General features: G+C 38.0%; 3 protein-coding genes across 4 annotated transcripts; 2 read left to right on the forward strand and 1 right to left on the reverse strand.

Moving 5' to 3' along the window:
- The first annotated feature begins 933 nt into the window (after window positions 1-933).
- Window positions 934-1437, forward strand: LOC122031597 (glutathione S-transferase U28-like). The gene has a single exon (XM_042590694.1). It carries the CDS (start codon window positions 934-936, stop codon window positions 1435-1437), a length of 504 nt encoding a protein of 167 aa, XP_042446628.1.
- Window positions 1438-2554: 1117 nt separating this feature from the next.
- On the forward strand, window positions 2555-8550 carry LOC122032842 (protein BREAST CANCER SUSCEPTIBILITY 1 homolog). 2 transcript variants are annotated; one of them, XM_042592158.1, is made up of 16 exons: window positions 2555-2831; window positions 2896-3007; window positions 3095-3152; window positions 3314-3367; window positions 3454-3524; window positions 4157-4270; window positions 4554-5011; window positions 5085-5177; window positions 5261-6196; window positions 6269-6369; window positions 6463-6649; window positions 6906-7006; window positions 7117-7237; window positions 7313-7478; window positions 7573-7691; window positions 8039-8550. In XM_042592158.1, exons 3-16 carry the CDS (start codon window positions 3097-3099, stop codon window positions 8375-8377), a joined length of 2916 nt encoding a protein of 971 aa, XP_042448092.1. In that variant the 5' UTR covers window positions 2555-2831; window positions 2896-3007; window positions 3095-3096; the 3' UTR covers window positions 8378-8550. The 2 variants fall into 2 exon arrangements, with proteins under 2 accessions (XP_042448092.1, XP_042448093.1); XM_042592159.1 differs by having other exon boundaries at window positions 2896-3152.
- Window positions 8469-9724, reverse strand: LOC122031598 (SART-1 family protein DOT2-like). The gene is made up of 3 exons (XM_042590695.1): window positions 9566-9724; window positions 9319-9433; window positions 8469-8965 (listed from the first exon to the last, which is right to left on the reverse strand). The coding sequence occupies exons 1-3, from the start codon at window positions 9722-9724 to the stop codon at window positions 8469-8471; spliced, it is 771 nt and encodes a 256-aa protein (XP_042446629.1).
- Window positions 9725-20739: the final 11015 nt, after the last annotated feature.

Genomic DNA, 20739 nt, shown 5'->3' on the forward strand with positions numbered 1-20739 from the left:
CAACAAGAAAGCTGGGGATGTGGCGCTCCCGCTGACCGCCTGCAGACTCCGCTCGGACCTGTAATATAGATTACATTTGTAACGAGCTAGGCAAGGGATCCTCGACGTCGGTCCTCCGATATTCAAGTCAGTCACAAGCGATGAAGTAGAAGACGGAGCAACAAGAATGAACAGTAGCGAGAACAATGTCTATCACGTATTGCGTACCTTCGTAGATGCTTAAACCCCCTTTTATATAGAGCTCTCGTAGTGCACGTGCACGCTCTCCAAGGTGAGCACGCTTTCTAAAATTTTCCCTGAAAAGACTTGTCAGTAAAGTATCTATGACGCAGTACCTTAACGGACCGAACATATCTCTGAAGTGACAGCGGAAGTTTCCGTCATACAATTTTCTGATTATCCATACCCGGTGTCGCGCGACACTAACTCCTAAAAGGATGTCGATGGATATCAGAGGGAGTGTACTGTTAGGCCGAGTGAGTTGGCCGTTCGGACGGAGCCTCACTGCCCCTGTATCCCTCCCGTTCGGCTGTAACTCTGCTGTTCGTGCATCTCATTTGGTCGACAGAAGTTCCGCTCTGCCGATGCCGAGCCTTGTTGTCTGGCCGAGCGGGGTAGCCGCTCAGCCGAAGTTCTGCCTTGCCAATGCCGAGACCTACTGCCTGGCTGAGCGAGGTAGTCGCTCGGTCGAAGTTCCGCTCCGTCAATGCCGATCCGGTCGTTTGACACCTCCCCATGTCGAAGACGGGATCAGACTGGGATCTTCTCTCCTTGCTCGTCTGACCAGCTGATGTTATCTGTGCATTGATCATCTTGACTTTAATCTCTGTCGTGACTGCTATCCTCTACTGGATGAGACTCTCATCATCACCGCATCAAGTAGTGTTGCTGGATCTGTGGATAAGTCAGGATTGCATGTATAATCTTCTTTAAATGCTAATCCAAGACTGCCGCCTTCTCTGGCGTTTCATCATCCAGATCTACGAATGCGGAACCAAGCTAGGGAAGTTAGAGGGAGAGGCGCAGCTGCAGGAGGCCAAGAAAGATTTGATCGAGATCTTGAAGCTCCTGGAGGCGGAGCTGGGCGACAAGAAATACTTAGGCGGCGACACCTTTGGCTTGGTCGACATTGCACTGGTCCCCTTCTACTCCTGGTTCTACTCCTACGAGAACTTCGGCGGCTTCACCATCGAAGCGGAGGCGCCGAAGTTGGTGGCTACGCTGCAGGGAGAGGGAGAGCGTTGGAAAGAATCTCCTCCACCCGCACAAAGTCTACGAGGTCCTCTGTCACGTGTGGAAGAAGCATGCAGCCGAGTGAGGAATATTCGTTCTATTTGGATTGGAGCAATCTGGTATCGTATTCGCTCCGCGTGCCGGCTCGGTTGCATGCAGCAGCACCGGCTGCGTTGGTTTGCCTCTTCTCTTTTCAGAAAATAAAAGTTTGTTGTGTTCAGACCAAAGAATCATAATAAAATGGATAAAAAAATATTTTTTTTTCAAGAACTTAATTTTTGCTTTATCGATTATTCTTTAAAGGTCATCTCTGGTCTCCGGGTCATTTTTTTTTCACAAAAGGATAGATAAATCGAGCAAAATTTCAATTACCATTCGACTCCAAATCTTTGTTTTTTTGTCCTCACCTTATACTATACCCTGCTTGGATATAGATCAATCTCAAAGCTGTCAATCGTCCACGCTTGTACTTCTTTGCTTCTTTGGTTCTAAAGCCGTTTGCAAACTTTTCCCATTCTCTTGCGATGCACTTTACTTACAGGAGAATCCATAATCTGTTGAAGGCCCCTCGTCCCTTCATGCATTGAATTGCTTCTTTACCATCAATAAAAACTTCAACTGATATCTCTGGACCATCTATCCGGCTCCCTTAATGCATTGAATTGCTTCCTCACTATCAATAATGTCCTCAACTTATTACTCTCCCATTCTATTTATTACTTTTTAGTTTAATGAAAACGTTATTAATTATTATAAGAACGTGTGGCATCAATCATTTCGATAAATTGTAGTCCTTGTCCCTGTCCCTGTCCAGAACGCTAGGCCAAAATGTTCTCTAACGTATCTATTTGTATTTTATCGTGAGGTAGATAATACTAAATCATTATCACTATAGAAGATATTCGATCATTTAATGGATATAAGTATATTCAACGAAAATCCTATATCCGATGAGTATGAGGATAGAAAATATAGAATTAGATTCGAACTCGACCTATTGTCATCTCTAGAGACAATTCCAAAGGAGAACTGTTGAGAATATAAGGATTTTATTTTTACTCCAATATATTTGTTTAAATATCCAATCAACTTAGCCGCCGTTCGATGCAATGTTGTCTAACAATATGCCCAAATTTCTAATTGGACGTTCCGATTCGAATCAAATGCCCCCAAAACTCGAGTCCAATAATCCATTGAAGTTGTGCTCGTTTGAATTTGACCATCGCGCCATTTCACGAAACTCCCCATTCGACTTCCCGCGCTCGGTTGCCCTCTCCCGCTACTAAATCTCCAAATCCCTAGTTTTTTCCCCCAATCCATCAGCAAGGCGATTTCGAATCGGCCTGGGTAGGTGTGGATCCTTCCCCTTCTTTTTTTATCCCCTTTCCGTCTCCAATCTCCAAAACCCTATTCGTGCTCACTTCCGACGCCTCTTCCTCTTCCTCTTCCTCTTCCTCTGCCAGCACTCTTCCTTTTCTTTTTTCTTTGCCTGCTTCAAGTGGGATCGCCGGTCTCTTATCTCTCGCGGATCTGGTGTTTTTCTTCGCTGGTGTCAAAGTGATTCGACAAGGATCTATAAGCTTTGGTGATCTATGGCTGTAGGTTATCTTATTTTTCTGTTTATCTTCACCTTTTTGCATTTATTTATATGGAAAATTCCAGGGGAGCATCTTATCGATGGTAAATCCTCGATCTGAAGAAGAAATAGAGGCTTGAAGGAGGTCACTTGCAATTCATTTGGACTTGCGAAAAGGAAATCCTTGGATACGACAAAGTGAAGTCTCTATTCAATAAATCTCTCTAGTTTGCCTGAGCTACTTTCTTTCTTACTAATGGGGTCCTGATCCGAAGCCTTTGTCAGTTATGGCGGATTTGGCTCATCTGGAGAAGATGAGCCGAGAGCTCAAATGTCCTATTTGGTATATAAATACATCTATCTCCTTAAAATTTCTTGACCTAAAATAGATAGATGTGCATCTGCAGAACCTGCTAACTGTCAATTTTTGTTCCCGCTGAATTCCTTTCTGGAGGCAACTCAATTATTTTTTTCTTGTTTGCAATTGAATGTTCGTTTGTGCAGCTGGAGTCTGTTGAAGTCTGCAGTATCACTTGCATGCAACCACATCTTCTGCAAGTGAGTATTTGTTTGATTTAAATGTGCCTTAAATTCTTTTTGGTTTGATTATGTTGCTTATTTTATCCATTCCTACCTGAATTCAGCTTATGCATTAAGGAGTCAATGAGATCCATGTCAAACTGCCCAGTCTGCAAGGTTCCATTCCGCCGAAGAGGTTAGCGTGCACAATTTCAAATCCTATTTTAAGGAAAAGAATGTGATGAATGGTAGTCTTGTTATCCAAAACCAATGTATTTAGTACCATAGCATCTTATATGGATTTCATTCTCTATGCACACAAGATTGTGTTATGAATTGCATCAGCGAATATGATACTTACTGCAATCTATATCTATTGCTACTTTATAATTTACCAGCATAAGTAATTTCCTGTTCTTTTGACATTAAGTTATAGTTGACTAAGATATATGTGCAATTTTCTTTCTTTATCCCTTGTTTTCCATTTCAGGGATTGTGCACCCTTGCTTTTATTTTACTAACTCATTACAAGTATGCCGTATTTAAATGATTTGGTTGGAACAAATCCCATCTGTCATTTTGCATAGCTAACGTATTTATTTGACATCCAATCAAAACTCTTTTGAGGATCAAGCTGCACAAATGAACTTTGTATTATTTAAAACTTGATGATGTTTGATTAAATTAGTTGAAGATCTAAGATAGATATTAGTAGACTGTTGATGATGCAGGATATTTGATAGTCATATGTATATTTGATCACCTAGGAATTATATTATTGTAATTTGGCAATTGTAGTGTTTCTTAAGTGTCCGCGTTCTTTTGCAGAAATTCGTGCTGCTCCTCACATGGACAATTTGGTAAGCATTTACAAAAACATGGAAGTTGCATCCGGGATCAACATTTTATCAACTCAAACAAGCCCTCTTATTCAAGCTGAAGGTGACAATCTTTGCTGCTGCTTTGCTCTTTACCATGACTAGAAGCCACAAACTCAGTTATTACATTTTAGTACTTGTGCCAAGAAGCACAATGTTGATGATCAGATGAAAAAGATTAAAATAGCAATTCTTGTTGTTCCTTAAATATGTTTATATTTCCTGCTATAAGTTCGTCCACTTGTCACGGGTTAATGTTTTACTACAATCCGTGAATAATTTTTCTACGTTTCTGGTTTTTGTCTAACTCGACTAATCTTTGGCCAATTCCATGCAAATATTTCTAGGCGATCCAGAGAAAAACAAACTTGCAAGTGCAATTGCGGTGAAATCTCAAATGAAATCCAAGAGAAAGAGATCGTCCAAAATTAGAAAGGATATTTCCAAACATTCTCCTCAGCGCATGCCGAAGCAACCTTCTTTTCCTGCCAATAAGAGGGTACATGTGACTCCATACCCTATTTCGGAGACTCCACTGAGATCTCCAAAATTCTCCTTATTAGAAGATCCAGAAGTTCAGCTCACAGACGATAAAGAATTGGGTAGAAATGAAAGAATGGTTCCAGATAGCGAGGAAGATGGTTTACTTCAACCATTTTTCTGGCTGAAGGACGATGATGGAGATGATGAAAGTCCCAAAAAATTAAGTCAGCAACAAATAATGGAAACTCCTTCGCCATACAGTGCTCCGCGTTTCAGTGACATCAAAGATTCTGATGATGATAAGACTACAAACACATCTACTGTGAGTGATCTCAGAATTTCTCCTTTCATATCTGTCAACTGGAGCATTCAATTTAGTACAAACTGTAATGCAGAATGAGTTGGGCTTCGCTTGTGACAGTGAATTGTTTGACTGGACTCAAAGAGCTTGCTCTCCTGAGCTATGCTTAACACCCCAAAGAACCCAGGTAATTCTACTTTTGATATGTTTCTTTCTTTTATGCTTCTGTTTTATATATTTACGTATTTTTTCTTATTAAAATTGCGGTAGATGCATAATCAGTCTAGCAAGAGGGTTTTGCATATGCCAGAAGAAAAATGCCAGGACTCGTACTCTGTGGCTGCACCATCTGATACAGTCACAAAGGAAGATGACAAAATTGGAAGACATGATGCAAGAGAAAAAAATCTTAAAAAGAAGAGAAAGCAAAAAGGTAAAATAAAATCAACAAAAGTAAAATCACCACAGAGATGCCAATATGATAACAATGGAGAAGGTGCTACTGATTTTGAAGAAATGTTCAAAACAGTGAGTCCTGGAGAACAAAGGATAGGCAAGGTGCATTGTGAAAGATCTGTTAACTATAAAAAATCTTCTAGTCCTACAGATTCAAATAATGAAAAAGATAATGCTGCACCTGTGACTCATGAACAGTCTCTGCATATATCTAGCAAGGCAAAATACGATGCCATAAAAGACAATATGGCATCTTATAGGAAAGGCAAAAGAATTAAGATGACTTACCCTGAGCAGCCAATGTCGAAAAAATCAAAAGCTGAACAAGTCAAGTTACTAGGAGATATTGAGGATTCTGCTAATGGAGCAGAAAAACAAGAGCAAGTTTGCCAAGTAAAACTCCCAGATTCAATTGAGTCAATTCAACAGCACAGTAAGCTGAGGAAATGTTTTGGAAGTATATCAAAGAAAAGAGTTAAAAGGAGGCAGAAGCAAAAGTTAGAAGAGACGATAGCTGATAAGTTTGAGCGAAATGAAGGTAGCTCTATGGTGGATGCAATTGCAATGGACAATCCTGGAAGTGAAAATAATCAAATTTCATCCAAGACTTCCATGGATTCCCAAACAGAGTTTATTGTTAAAAGTACACCCAGTGGCAAAGAAGCTTTTCAGGGCAACACTTTGAGAAGATGCGAAAAGTTAAACTCTCCAGTTCAATGTACTTTCTGCCATTCCTCGAATGACACTGAGGTATGTTTATTCCCAAGTGGTTCTTGTTGACTATTGTTTGGGAATTCACTATTCAAAGAAGAGGCTTCACAGGATTCTGGAGAGATGATGCACTATTTTAATGGGAATCCCGTAGCTCCATATTTCAATGGACGCACTAACATTATACATTCTCACAAGAATTGCACCGAGTGGTATAGTTTCTTATTGTTTGATATCACTACTATTAATTTTTCCTAAATGTAGCTCGTTTCTGAGCATCATTAAACAATATAATTACTATGAAGGGCCCCTGATGTCTACTTCAAAGATGGAATTGCCATCAATCTTACAGCTGAGGTATCGAGAAGCAGAAGGATAAAGTGCAGTTGTTGTGGCGTCAAAGGTGCAGCTCTTGGATGTTATGAGAAAAGTTGCCGAAAGAGTTTCCACTTCACTTGTGCTAAGCTAATGGCAGAATGCAAATGGGACACTGTAAGTTATTGGTGAAATTTGTCAGGATTAGTTTTTGACGCAGGAGTATGCTTGGGTTATTGATACTTATACTTGATTCTGATTAGTTAGTTTCCTCATGCATAGCAATGGTTCAAAATATCAACTTGACATTCTTTAATTAACACCATTCCTTTGCTTAAAATTCTTGCTTTTTCTGTGGCAGTAAAACTATCAACTCTGCATTCTTTAATTTACATCGTTCTTTTGATTAAAATTCGCGCTTTAACTGTGGCAGCAAAACTTTGTGATGTTGTGCCCCCTCCATGCATCTATCAAGTTACCTTATGAAGTCTCAGAATTTCAAAGGCAAAGAAGAAAGAGTTCCGCGTCAAAAAGGTGAGTGTTAACTGATCGAATTACTCTTTCTTCAAGCAGTGTGCTATCCTCGTAACAATAAAATTTACAGTTTGATTTTGTTTGCTGGGTGAATCGGTGGAAAACAACAGTTCATCTCAAGAATTATTAACAAGAAATTCTTATGACAATCAGAACCAGTTGTGGACCTGGCCGTTAGGTTCTCCTTTCAAATGGGTGCTTTGTTGTTCTGCACTCTCTGCCGCAGAGAAGGTAACTACGTTTTGGTATTAAAGTAGATGGAAATTAATAGTTTCCCATTGATCCTAACTCGAAAATGTCATACAGGAAACGGTTGTTAAATTTTCTAAGATGAGCGGTGTTCCCGTAGTAGATAAATGGAAACCAGAAGTTACTCATGTCATTGCATCAACTGACTACGGTGGTGCTTATAAGAGAACCCTCAAGGTCTTGAAAGGAATCATAAATGGAAAATGGATACTAAAAGTTGATTGTAAGAAACCTACTGGGCGTCTTTTAAAGTCATTTTGGCTATCGCTTATATTAACCTGGAGGCATTGGTATTTGACAGCTGTTTCTTGATGCAGGGGTCAGGGATTGCATAGAATCATTGAAGCCAATTGCTGAGGAGAAATATGAAGCCACTATCGATGTGCATGGTATCAGCAATAGCCCTCGAGTGGGAAGATTGAGGGCTATAAACAAGGTAATTATCATCTGTAGCATTTGGTTTTATTTCTATGCTATACAATGACAATGCATATGGGTCCAGAAAAGATCCATCAATATTCAACCTGATTCATATTAGGATGGAAAACTCCACGTAGTGGTTGATTGAAGAATAATAATTTCTAGGAATAGATTTCCTAAAGGATCGATTGATTGGTCTGCAAACCATTAATATATACAAACCAGCTGCAAGTTAAGACGGCTATATTTTTCCAACTGATGTTTGTCTTGTTTGCCATTGCGTTTGGGTGATACCTAATACTTGTTCCGCCATTAACAAAGCTCTATTTATGTATATAATCTTTAATAAAACTTCTGTTACAGGAACCAAAGCTCTTCAGTGGATTAACGTTTTATTTGAGTGGGGATTACTCAGCATCATACAAAGGCTACTTGCAAGACCTTGTGATTGCAGCTGGAGGAGCTATCTTGCAAAGGAGACCTATATCGAGGGATAACGAAAGATTGCTGGGCGTCTCTTCCGCTGACAAAATACTGATCGTGTATAGTGTTGAACATCCTCAGAAGTATAATCTCAACAGCAATAGAGTCATCGATTGTAGGCGTTCTGATGCTGAAGCCCTGGCTGACGCATCAGGATGTACTCTGGTTACCAGTGCTTGGATTATTGACTCAATTGCTGCTTGCAAGTTACAGCCTTGATGAAAGGTCTTTGATTTCCAAAGAAGGCTTATTAGGTTAACAACTTTGGAATTCAATCACTAGTCTAAGAAGTTATATAGCAAATTGGTTTCTAAGTAATTGTTCGTTTTTTTTGCCATGGTTTAACATGCCCACTTAGCACTAAATAAGGTGTCTTATGTTGGGCTTGAGCTTCCCTCATTTTTTCCACTGCTTGCAATGGAGTGTCTGAAGCTTTCGTCAGCTTAATCTTCAAATCCTCGTGGTATTGCTTCATTCGCTTCTCCTGTTTGATCTTTCCTGGACCTTTGCCATGAAATTTATGTGATAGCATTCGAAATGCTTCCTTAGGCGTCATTATACGGCCAAATTCATCAGTTCTCTCAATTCGGATAAGTTTACTTTTCTTTTTGTCCATAGTTCTGCCATCTCTTTCTTTAAGTAACTTCAGTGCGCCTGATAAACCTTTTCCTACAACCTCATGAATAATCTCATCTGGAGAAGCATCATCCTTACTTTCATTATCAGAAACTTCAGCTTTTGTGGTTTCTTCCACTTTGGTCCATCCAACGTCATCACCTTTTGTTTCAGTATCGAGAGATGGGAATCCTCGTCATCATCCATACAAATATCGTCCAATTTAAGTTTCTGGGCGCCTTGTAAGGTCATTTCCAATTATTAGAATTCTAAATGATTTTTTTTTATCTTAATATACCACATTAATAATATGAATGTTCATTAAAATATTTTCAATGGTTAAAATTTTAAATGTATTTTCTTATAATCCAATTCATGAGTTGTATGATTTCATACATATTATATTAAATTTGAGACAAAAAAATAGATTATGTTTCTACTACTCTTAAAATATAAGCCTCAAACCTCATTTCTATAATTGTTCATAGACATTTTAGATTTTACAAATCTTTTATAATTCTTTGGAGATGTCCTAAGTTGAAGACGAAGCACAAACTCCTCAACTTCTGTAATTACAGCTTTTTCTTCTTGTGGTTCTCCTGTGTATTGGTTCTGAGAATGTTCTTGTTCTTTACTAGAGGTAGCTAAAAGAGCAACAGCCTGAAGACCAGAACCAGTAGTTTCATCCTGTTTTCTACGAGCAAGTTTTTTTTTTCTTGTTCGAGATACTTTTGCAGATCATCATAATCTTCACCAAAATAATATCCTCATCCTCTAGAGACTTTTGAAGACCAAGAGGCCGGTCGTCGCCTGGCGAAGTGGCGAGGCAGTGGCCGCCTCGCTTGAGGCTGCTCGCAAACCGGCCGCACGAGAAGTGGCCGCTCGTTGCCTGGCAAGGCAGCGGCCACCCCACGAGCGGCTGGCAGTGGCGCTCGCTGCTTCGCGGACCATCTCTCGAGCGGCAGGCGCTCACTGCCTCGTCGGCGACGGAATGTTTTTTGGTGAAGAAATAAATTGTTTAAGTACCTTTGCGAAAAGAAATCCTTGCTTGCTGCGGAGAGGGAGACGCTGCTGCCGAGAGGAAGGAGACGGAGGAGAGGGTTTCTGTGGGTGTGGGATATCAAAAATTAAGTTGTATAAAATTAACATGTTTATTAATTTATAAATCATTAAGAAAATGCCATAATAGAAGTAGTTTCTATTTTTTTTTTTGAATCAAGGACTAATTTCTATTGATGGAAGGATGCTGACTATCATACTATTGAAACATAAAGACTAGGAAAAATGGAAAGAAAACATAAAAAAAAAATAATTATGAAAAATATAATAATAAATATGATAATATATTATCACAAATATCATAATAATAAATATGATAATGATAATGATAATATTAATATGATTGTGATTGTGATTGTAATTCAAATATGATAAAATATCAATAATTTAAATCAATTTTTATTAATAGGATCGCTATATATGGATGAATTTAGAAATTATTGAGAACTACTTCTGTATACCAAATATTTCTGATAATATTGTTTTATTTAGATATTGAAATTCAATGAAAGTGGTTTCAGGTCATCAAAGAGTTTGTTGGCCCCCATCATAGCGAGTTCAAAGATTTTGTCCCTAAATTTCTCTGTCCCCGTGTCGATCAGACGAACCAGATTACATCTCAAAGATGTCTTACACATCACGAGAATACTGTACATATCTTAAAGATGTCATGATGCCTTAAGATGTAATCTGATCCGTCTGATCGGTAGAGGACACGGGGATAGAGAAATTTAGGGACAGGAGATTTGATATGCATCATAGCTTCCTTACATCTTCACCTAAAGCATTAGAAAATAGAATTGAAATTTTTTTTTAAACTCCACTAGTCCCTTTTATAGACATTGTTCACAATAGATCGATGTGGATGAACCTCGCAACTAGTAAGTCAGGACTTCTTTATCCTTGTAGTTTAGTAGTTTCTTCCTCTCCCTCCTTTCCTACTCTCCTAATGTGCCAAAGTATGCACACGCGCATTTGGTCATTTTGATCGATTTTGGATTTATCTGTGGACATTCAATTATCTTAATTTGCTCCGTATTGATACTATTTGTTGTACTCAAAGGATATCCATATATCTTCACAATGACATGATATTGATCATTTTAGATCTAGGTACTCATGATTTTATTCTTAATTTCTTCTCAAAATATCTCATACCAATAGAAATATCATGTATTATTTTAATCCTGTAATCTTTATCAAAATTTTCTAATATAAAATTTTAATTGAATCCCAACCTCTCTTAACCCAAATCAGCAGTAAACAAAACCCAAATCATCAAAGTCCCGCTCACAACACATAATGCACTGTTGCACACTGACAAACTCAAGAGCTCGACGAAGCAAAGCAAGAATCTAACCACATGGGGTTGACTTTTCTATTATCTTCTGCATTTTTAGGCACCACAGCTACGAAACACACTACCTTCAATTCCTGCCAACTTAAACACAAGTCACAAGAGTTAAAAAAATCAACAGGAGTGCAACGGGTCGTTGGGCCTTGGTGGTTGCACTTTACCGCTTCCAACGCCGAACTTTAATAGCAGAGAGAGAGATTACGGAAAACAATAGTTAAATTTCTCTGCCGACAGCTCGAGCATTTAATGCTTCATTACTTGGAGAAGGAAATTGCGTTTTAATGCATTTTTGAAAAGATCTGTCCTTGATCACTCTGTCTATCTTAGCTTTCCTGTTCGATTCTTCTGTTGTTTATTGAATTTGGACATAAGGGCGAGTGATGCGTGATTTGATTCCCTATCATTGCTTCAACACCTATGATCAAGTCCGAGAATTAAGTCGATGGATGTTAGAGACGTGACATTCTACGTAATCTTCGGATGAACTCCAAGATGACGTGGACCTCCGACGAACCTACAACAAGGCCGAGTCGGAAAGGGGTTCCTGGCGACGATCCTCCGACGCTCAAGTCAGGTAACAATGAGATGAAGTAGAAGTAGAAGTAGAAGCAGAATAACGAGACTGTAGCTACAGTGAAGAATTGCCCATACCTCCATTGAAGTCTAGAGGTCCTTATATAGGATCCCGGGGGACGCGTGCACGCTTGTCGAGGTTTGCACACTTCCCAAAGCATACCTCAAAATGGACGTGTCAGAAAAGTGTGTCTGACGCCATACCGCAACCGTCCGAGCATATCTCCGACATGACAGTGGAAACTTGCACCATACGATCTTCTGTCTGGTATGGTCGCCGACCATGCTGTCTGTCGACAACGCATGTCTCGAGAAGGATATTGTCATCTGTCCATTTTGTCCTCTTCTCTCTTGTCCGTTACTAGGCCGAGCAGAAGAGCCGCTCGGTCGCATATTCGGACGGGCATGCAGCATTAGTTGTTCGGTAGCTCGGCCGAGCAGATATGCCGCTCGACGATCGAGCCGTCTTCGCGCCGGGCTGGGCGCTATCACGGCCGATCGGCGAGGTGACCTCCCCGCTCGGCAAGACCATTGGGTTGACCATCTTGACTTTGACTTCCACTGTGCGGTCGGACTCCCTCCTTCACCACCGGATCAAGCTACTAAAGATGAAATCGCTTATCTCCCGTGCTTCTGTTGTACTCAACTCATAGTCATCACGAGGAAGATAAATTATGGTAGCCGAGAGGACAAGTAGTGGGTGGAGTGAGATACACATGAGATATACACTCCGGCATCTCTGTGGTTCGACCCCGCGTTCTCAGCTGTAAACGTAACCACCACTTACCATCTTGGATAACCCCGTGGGATTGATTCCCTACGCATTGCGATTTGGAAGATGGTGGAGAGGCCTCATCCCATGCCCGTGAGCGGGGAAAAGACAGAATAGAAAATGTCTTCTGAATTAGAGTGAGATCTAAATATAGTTTTAAAGTTAATTTGATATTTTTCTCTTTTATATTTATATTTCAGCGCCAATGTCCTATCCTGTTAATTTCGACGTCGACGCTCTTTTTCTGTCGATTTCGATGCTGACATCCTGTGTTACCAATTTTGGTATTGACGTCCTTTTCTACTGATTTTGACACAAACACTCTGTGCTGTTGATTTCTACGTTTGAAATACTTTTTTGCCTTAAATTCTTTGTGTGACCACGGGTCGTCTTGACGCTGGTATTTATGGATCGTACAGATGTGTATCCTTATACTTTGGTTTTTCTGAGCATTATTCATTCTATCATCATGCCTGATCATGCAGATGTTTCATGGAAATTTGATCAGTATATGTTGGAGCAGTTTCAAAAATTCCTTGTTTCATAGCTCTCTGCTATGTCAGCTTTCTCTATTATATGTTTGTCATCGTTTGATATTTCCGGTATATCTTCATCCTTATGGATTTTGGACTATGATATCTCCCATCAGATGTTATCTAATTTATCATCTTTTGTTGTTTTTCCCATTCATCTATATCTATTGTGACTGCTGATGATACTCCTATGTCATTAGTAGATGTCGATTCAATTGTTACATCTTGTTTATCTCTTACTGATGTTTATTATATTCCGAGTCTTATTTTAAATCTTATTTCTGTTAGTTAATTATGTAAGTCTGGATACCTAGTCTCTTTTTCTTCATCCAATTGTTATGTTCATGACCCGCAATCTCAGAGGTTGATTGTGATAGACCATAAGCAAGGAAGACTCTATGTTTTAAATCAATTTAAAGTACTAGAAGTTGTAGTTTCAAGCGTGGATTTATCATCTTTTCATCTGAGTCATTCATTTTCTGATTTTTATTTGTGGCACTCTCGTTTAGGTCATGTTTCAGCATCTCATTTGCAGTTTTTAGCTTCTACAGGAGTATTAAGATCTTTAAAAAGTTCTAATATTTCTGATTGTAGTGATTGTAAACTGGCTAAATTTTCCGCCTTATCATTTTCTAAAAGTCTTTCTTTTTTTCTGCTCTATTTGATTTTATCCATTCTGATATGGGGGGACTCTCTCCTATTTCTACAAAAGGGGGGGGGGGGGTCAAGATATTATATTTTGTTTATTGATGATTGCACTCATTACACTTTGGTCTATTTTATGAAACACAAGTTTGATTATCTTATCATTTTCAACAACTTCAGAACTCTTGTGAAAACTCAACATTCTAGTGTTATAACGTGTTTTCGTTGTGATTTGAGGGGTGAATACACTTCAAATCATTTTTCATAATTATTTTTTCTTTTGCTGGTACTATTCATCAAACCTCTTATATAGATACTCCTGAACAGAATGATGTGGCTGAAAAAAAAATATAAACTGTTGGCGCAGCGGGGCCGATAAGAAGGGGTGAATTGCCCGAGAAAAAGTAAAAATAAAAACTCTTCTCAATCTTTCAACTCAAATTAGTAGCACACTGATAAACAAAAAATTAAGCAACTAATAAATAAAAGACATAAATGAGTTACTTGGTTACAATCTAGGTAGTTGTTAATCCAAGAGAGAAGAAAGCGCTGAAAAGATTGTTGGAGCGCGTTGGCCGGCTAGAAGAGGGGTTGAATAACCCTGTAAAAACAAAGCACAAACTCTTCTCGATCTTTCAAATAAACACTTGCACAAACTAAATAAACAGAAAGTAATAAACAGAAAGAGACTCACAAATTTGACTTGGTTACAACCAAGGAGGTTGTTAAAATAAGGAATGAAATGCGCACCAGAATATCTCCTTCAGGTAGAGAAGCCTCTTTACAACAGTGAAAGCACAAAAAAATAGAAGCTAGACTAGAAATGAAAGAACACAAGTGTTGGATTGCTAATTCTTTAGTTGATTTGAAGCTTCTGGACCAAGACTGTATTTATAACCTTGGTCGGGGCGCCTGGGAGGGGATAAACTTTTATCCCCTTCGCAACGGATCACGTTTGACGCAATCCTGGTCAAAATCCAACTCCGGGCGCTTGGAATGGTTCTGGGCGCCCGGATCACTAAAGTCAACTTTGTTGAGTTTTGGTCCGGGCCCTCTGCTCCGGTGCTGCTCGCCTCGGTTCAGGTCTTCCGCTTCGAGTCTTCCACTCCGGCTCCGCTCGCTTGGGTGATTTCATCCAATCGAAATAAGGCTCACCCGAACCCAATTTCGGCCTTCTCAAGCAACCTTCCGTTTTGGCTTCTCGTCCCTCGGAAACGCCGCGCGCCTCCTTCTCGTCCGCCCGCGTACTCTTCCGCAACGCCTCATACCTCAGACACAGTAAGCCCGTCGGCTCCCTCCCGTACCGTCTTTCTCGCTAGCTACGTCTTTTGCTCAACTCCCTATGCTCCTAAGCTCTTGCACACTTAGACACAAGGTTAAAAACGATAGGACCTAACTTAACTTGTTGATCACATCAAAACAACCTTGGGATTTCAACAAAGATCTCCTTCGTGTAGGTGGAGAAGCCTATTATAGTCATTGAACACTCAGAAATGTGCTAGGAAAAGAATACAGGAATTGATTTCTATTTCCTAAGTCCAGAGGTCTTTTTATAGCCCCTAGAGAATCTATCCGAGGCTGGAAGACATCTCCAACAGGCTGAAAGATGCCTCCAGCGAAGCAAGAAAGGATAAAGCTTTATCCTTTCCCAACATTCACTTTTGCCCAATTGAAGGCACTTTCAATTGATTGAAGGCACCTTCCATGAAGGGTTGAAGGCACCTTCCAATAATTTGAAGGTGCCTTCCATGAAGGCTTGAAGGCGCCTTCAGTAGCTGCTACCGAGCTCCACTTTCTTTCTCTTGCTCTTTCGCTACTTCTCTCACCTGGGTGATTTAGGCCAACAGGAATAGGGCTCACCCGAATTCATTTTTCGACCTTCTTCTCGAGCAAATTTTCGCTCCGGCTTCTCGTCCCTCAGAACATCGTGCATGTCCTTCTCGTCCACCGGTGTACTCCTCTGCAGCATCTCATCCTTCGGATGCACCGAGCCTGGCGGCTCCCTTCTTATGTCATCCTTCTCGCTAGCTGCGTCTTCCGCTCGACTTCTTGTATGCCTAAGCTCCTGCATACTTAGACTCAAGGATTAAACACAACAGGACCTAACTTTAACTTGGTTGATCACATCCAAACTACCACGGTGTTCCAACAATCTATTCCTTTTTAATGTACATCAACCCAAGTTCAAGTTAGGGAAAAAAACAGATTGTAATAAAATAAGTATTGTAATAAAATTGCAAAATGAATGTCTAAGTATAATGTTGCAATGAATGCTAGACAAGTTAAATTCACATTAAGTTAGTTGTAAATTCAAATTTGAAAAAAATCCTAACTCCCCCTTAAACTTGTACCTACTCCTCCCCCTTTGATTATATCAAAAAAAAAAAAATGAAAAAACTAACATAAAGAGTCAAATTGAAGGGGTACATAATAATAAATATTTTTTTTATAAAGACATACTTGGTATTTGACAAGTAATCATTTCAATACATAGACCGTAATTGAAAATAATTAATTTTTTCAAAATTTTTTTAACTTGTTAAAAAATTATAACAGTCAACCATTTAACAGTTAGTCAATTAAACATTTATTTCAATAATTGGCTTCTAGGCTGTGGCGAGGCATTAGGCCTTCTTGGATATTGGAGCAACAATTACTTTCTAGACAAAACCTTTTAAAGAAATTAATATTTAAAAAGTCATTTTTTTTGTAAGAAGCGACGTTTTGGGTGAGACGCTATTCACCCCCCTCTAGCGGGCATCAAGGTCCCATCAGCTTTTAGTCTATACATATGACATTTCACTCTGATGATATTAGGTCTAGTGATTCACTTTTTAGTTGATCTATCAAATTTACACATGTTTATATTATACCATAGATGACATGTGCGATTGTTGATTAAATAAATAAGATTTGAGAATTGATTTTAATTGATGATGATATATGAAGATGAATTTTAATTCTAATAAATAAATGTTCGATGATCATAAATATACAATTATGTATATTATCTGAGAACTCAAAGAAGAAATAAAAGTTAAAATAATAAATGATACATCTTTGATTTATTAAACAAAATTAAATTCATGCACATCTTTCTTAATTACCCATTTAACCATTTGGCTAACTTTCTATATTCCTTAGCCTCCAGTTTTATAGGCACAGAGATCCTTTTGATATTGTAGTTGATTTTAGACTATCATAAAATTGCTCAGAGATCTTGACGTGCTGATTTTCTGATTTGTTTTATTTTTATTTTGTTGTATTTACATTTTGTAATTTTATTTTAGATATCGTTTATCTGTATAGTCTTGTGACATACTAAAACTATGATATATATAAAAATTGATAAATTTCCTGATTATTCTGTTTAGATGATTCTTAAGGTTTCTTATATTATACTGTCACCGAATGGGTACTGAGAACTATATCCAGAGGTGTGATGGATTTAGTCTTTTATATATATATATATATATATATATATATATATATATATATTTAGAGTTTAAGATTTTTTAAGATTAATTTTTAGAACTATACCAGAGGCGTGATATTTCACTGAATGGGTACATTGCACTCTATATTTCTAAAAATTAATTTTTAGATTCAATAATATGATTGATTTTTTTCTTAATTTCAACTAGTTTCTTCAGTTCTTTTGTTGTTTATTGAGTTTGGAGAGATGGGCATGTGAGGTTGGTTCCCTCCGCATTATTGCAAAAAGGTGAAATCGCTTGTCCTAGCACCCCCGTCGCACCAACTTAAGTCATCACGAGGAAGGATAGTCAAGAGGGTAAGTGGTGGATGGGGTGAGGTACAGGTCCAGGGAAATTGACTTCCCAACATTCCGGTGGTTGGTTCCCTATGCATTACTACAACTGCAAAAGGTGAAATCGCTCACCCCCAACGTCCTCACCGCACCCAACCCAAGACGATCACGAGAAAGGTAAATCATAGTATCTAACACTCTATTTGGAAGCAGGTGAGGGAAGGGGAGGGAAGGGTAAATAAAGGGTAGAAAATTTTTTAACCTTGTTTGGGAGGGGGTGAGGGAAGGGGAGGAAAGGTAAGGAAGGGTAAACGTTAACCTTCCTTACCTATGAAATAGAAGATTTGCTTACACCCCAATTTGGGGTGTAAGGAAGGGTAAGAGGGATTAAGAAAACTTTTATTCCAATTTTATCCTTATTCATTATATTAATTACCAAGTGTTATTTTAGGTTTCTTATATTCATTTTGTTTCAGCGTTGGTTCATCTTCCTCATTCCATTGCCGCTACTACACAACTTCTCGCACTCCACGACATCGGTGCCGATTGATGCCGGATCTTGCGGCATGTCTCTCCAAAGACAGGTAACCCTAATCTTTTCTTTTTCTTTGTCTTCTTCTTCTTCTTCTTCTATTCTCTACTGTGTCTTCTTCTTCTTTTTCTTCTTCTTCGTCGTCGTCTTCTTTTTCTTTTTCTTCTATTATCTACTGTGTGTCTTTTTCTTCGTCATTTTCTTCGTCGTCTTCTTCTTCTTTTTCTTCTATTCTCTACTGTGTCGTCTTCTTCTTCTTCTTTTTCTTCGTCGTCGTCGTGATCTTCTTCTTTTTCTTCTATTCTCTACTGTGTAGCACTATTTTTTTTTTCTGCTACCCTAACTTTATACTCAATGATATTAAGGGTCAGTAGCACTGTTTAGATTGTGAGATGAGTGAAATAGCTAGTCCGAGTGTTGTATTAAGGATAAGCACTATATTTCTTAGCACTATAACATTAAGGATAGTATAACATCAACAATCGTAAACAGTGAGTTCTATTACAGGGACTATTTAGATATAGTGCACTGTTTCAACACTAAATTAGTACTATATGGTTCGTTGTGAGCACTGTTTTTTTTTATTTCTTCTATATTTACTGATGGTAACCTAACTGTTAGTGCACCCCTACATTTGTTCGTTGTGCACTGTTTAATCCTTAATCGTAAAATAGAAGGGCAAATATCTGTTATATAGTTCAGTAGTATCCCTTAACGATTAGTTTCTTAGAATGTTGTATGTTTTGCAAATAGGGGTAGCTGAGATGATATTAGTCATAAGCACTATATTCCCCGTTAAGAAGGGTCATGGTATTTCTTCTTTTTTTCTGCTTCTTTAATGGCATTTCCCCATTTTTACTGATGGTAATGCTAGATGATATAAGTAGCACTATTTTTTTTTTTTCTGTTTCTTATATTTTTACTTATGGTAATGCTAGATGATATAAGTAGCACTGTTTTTTCTATTTCTGCTATATTTACTAATGGTAATGCTAGATGATATAAGTTCACATTGTTATCATGTCATATAGTCATGTAATTTGCTTATAAATTATACATACAAAAACTTCAACATGACAACGTTGCTTATATTGATGTGTTTTTGAGGTAAGACTAAAGTTGTCATGGTTTATGCATTACCTATTTATAATTTATTTATTTATTTATTTTCCATTTATTTGATTATAGATGGGTGATGAAAATGGTAAACGGAATGATTTTATTAAGTTGCATCGTATGCATCAACTCACATCAGCACAGGTTGTTTGTTTAGTTGCAGCTTGGTATGTACAAAATAGGCACAAACAAAATAGTCAAATTCCTCGTGTTGTAAAGTTAGAAGGAGAACATGTACGAAATGAATTAATGACAAAAGTGCTAACTAATGATCAATGTCGTAATATAATTAGAATGAGTCCTTCTGCATTTGTGGAATTGTATAATCTTTTAGTCAAAGAAGGTGGTTTACGACCTACAACAAGAATCACTGTGGAAGAACAAGTAGCAAAATCACTCTATTTGTTAGGTCACAATGTTACAAATCGTGCACTTGGCTTCTTTTTCTATCAATCGAGAGAAACAGTGAGTCGTCATTTCCATAATGTTTTAAGAGCTATAATGGAATTAGAGAATAAATTTCTCAATCAACCGGATGAGTCACAAGTTCCTTCAGAAATCTTCAATAGCAATCAATTCTACCCATTTTTTAAGGTAAAAATATTTTTCTTATCTTTTGACTAGTATAACTGCTTATCTATATATTCAAAATTATTAATAATTTAGATATGGTATATCAGGATTGTGTTGGAGCAATAGATGAAACACATATTTGTGTTAAAGTTTCTCCCATTGATGCCCCAAAGTTTCGTGGTCGAAAGGATTTTCCAACTCAAAATGTTTTAGTAGCATGCACATTTGATTTGAAATTCACTTATGTCTTAGCCGGGTGGGAAGGGACAGCATCGAACTCGAGAATAATAAAAAATGCATTAACTAGACAAGAATGTCTTAAAATTCCAGAAGGTAAATTAAATGACATATATTGTGATTAGACTTTCCTTTTATAATTTATTAACACATAATTTTTTTGTTAGGAAAATACTATCTTGTTGATGCTGGATTCATGTTAAAAAGCAGTCTTATTACACCATATCGAGGAGAACGTTATCATTTGAAAGAATATAGCCGTAATCCACCACGAAATGCTCGGGAGTTATTTAATCTTCGACATTCTTCTTTGCGCAATGCAATTGAAAGAACTTTTGGAGTCGTTAAGAAAAGATTTGCTATTATAAGAAGTTCAACGGAGCCACATTATGGAATTGAAACACAGAAACAAATTATTCTTTGTTATTGTATTTTACACAATTACTTGATTAATGCTGATCCAGATGAGGGTTTGCTTGCCGAGGTTGATGTTGAACTTAATAATAATAGTGAACATCAAGAGGAAAATCATAGTAATAGAGATGACAGTGACGATGCAAGAAGGGGAGAATTTCTTAGAGATTCTATGGTTGCGACTATGTGGTTAAATTATAATATGTGATATTTATGTTTATTTGTTTATCTAGTGATTTTGGACAAATGCTCTTCTAATTGGATGACTATGAATGTTGACATTTTAATTTATTATGTGACTTGAATTTTATATCATATGACTATTTGTGTGATTGTGTGTTTGATTATTACTATATTTTTGTTTTTAAGGATGCGAAAAAAGGACT

Source organism: Zingiber officinale, chromosome 11A (genome assembly GCF_018446385.1).
Source record: "Zingiber officinale cultivar Zhangliang chromosome 11A, Zo_v1.1, whole genome shotgun sequence".
Taxonomy (NCBI): domain Eukaryota; kingdom Viridiplantae; phylum Streptophyta; class Magnoliopsida; order Zingiberales; family Zingiberaceae; genus Zingiber; species Zingiber officinale.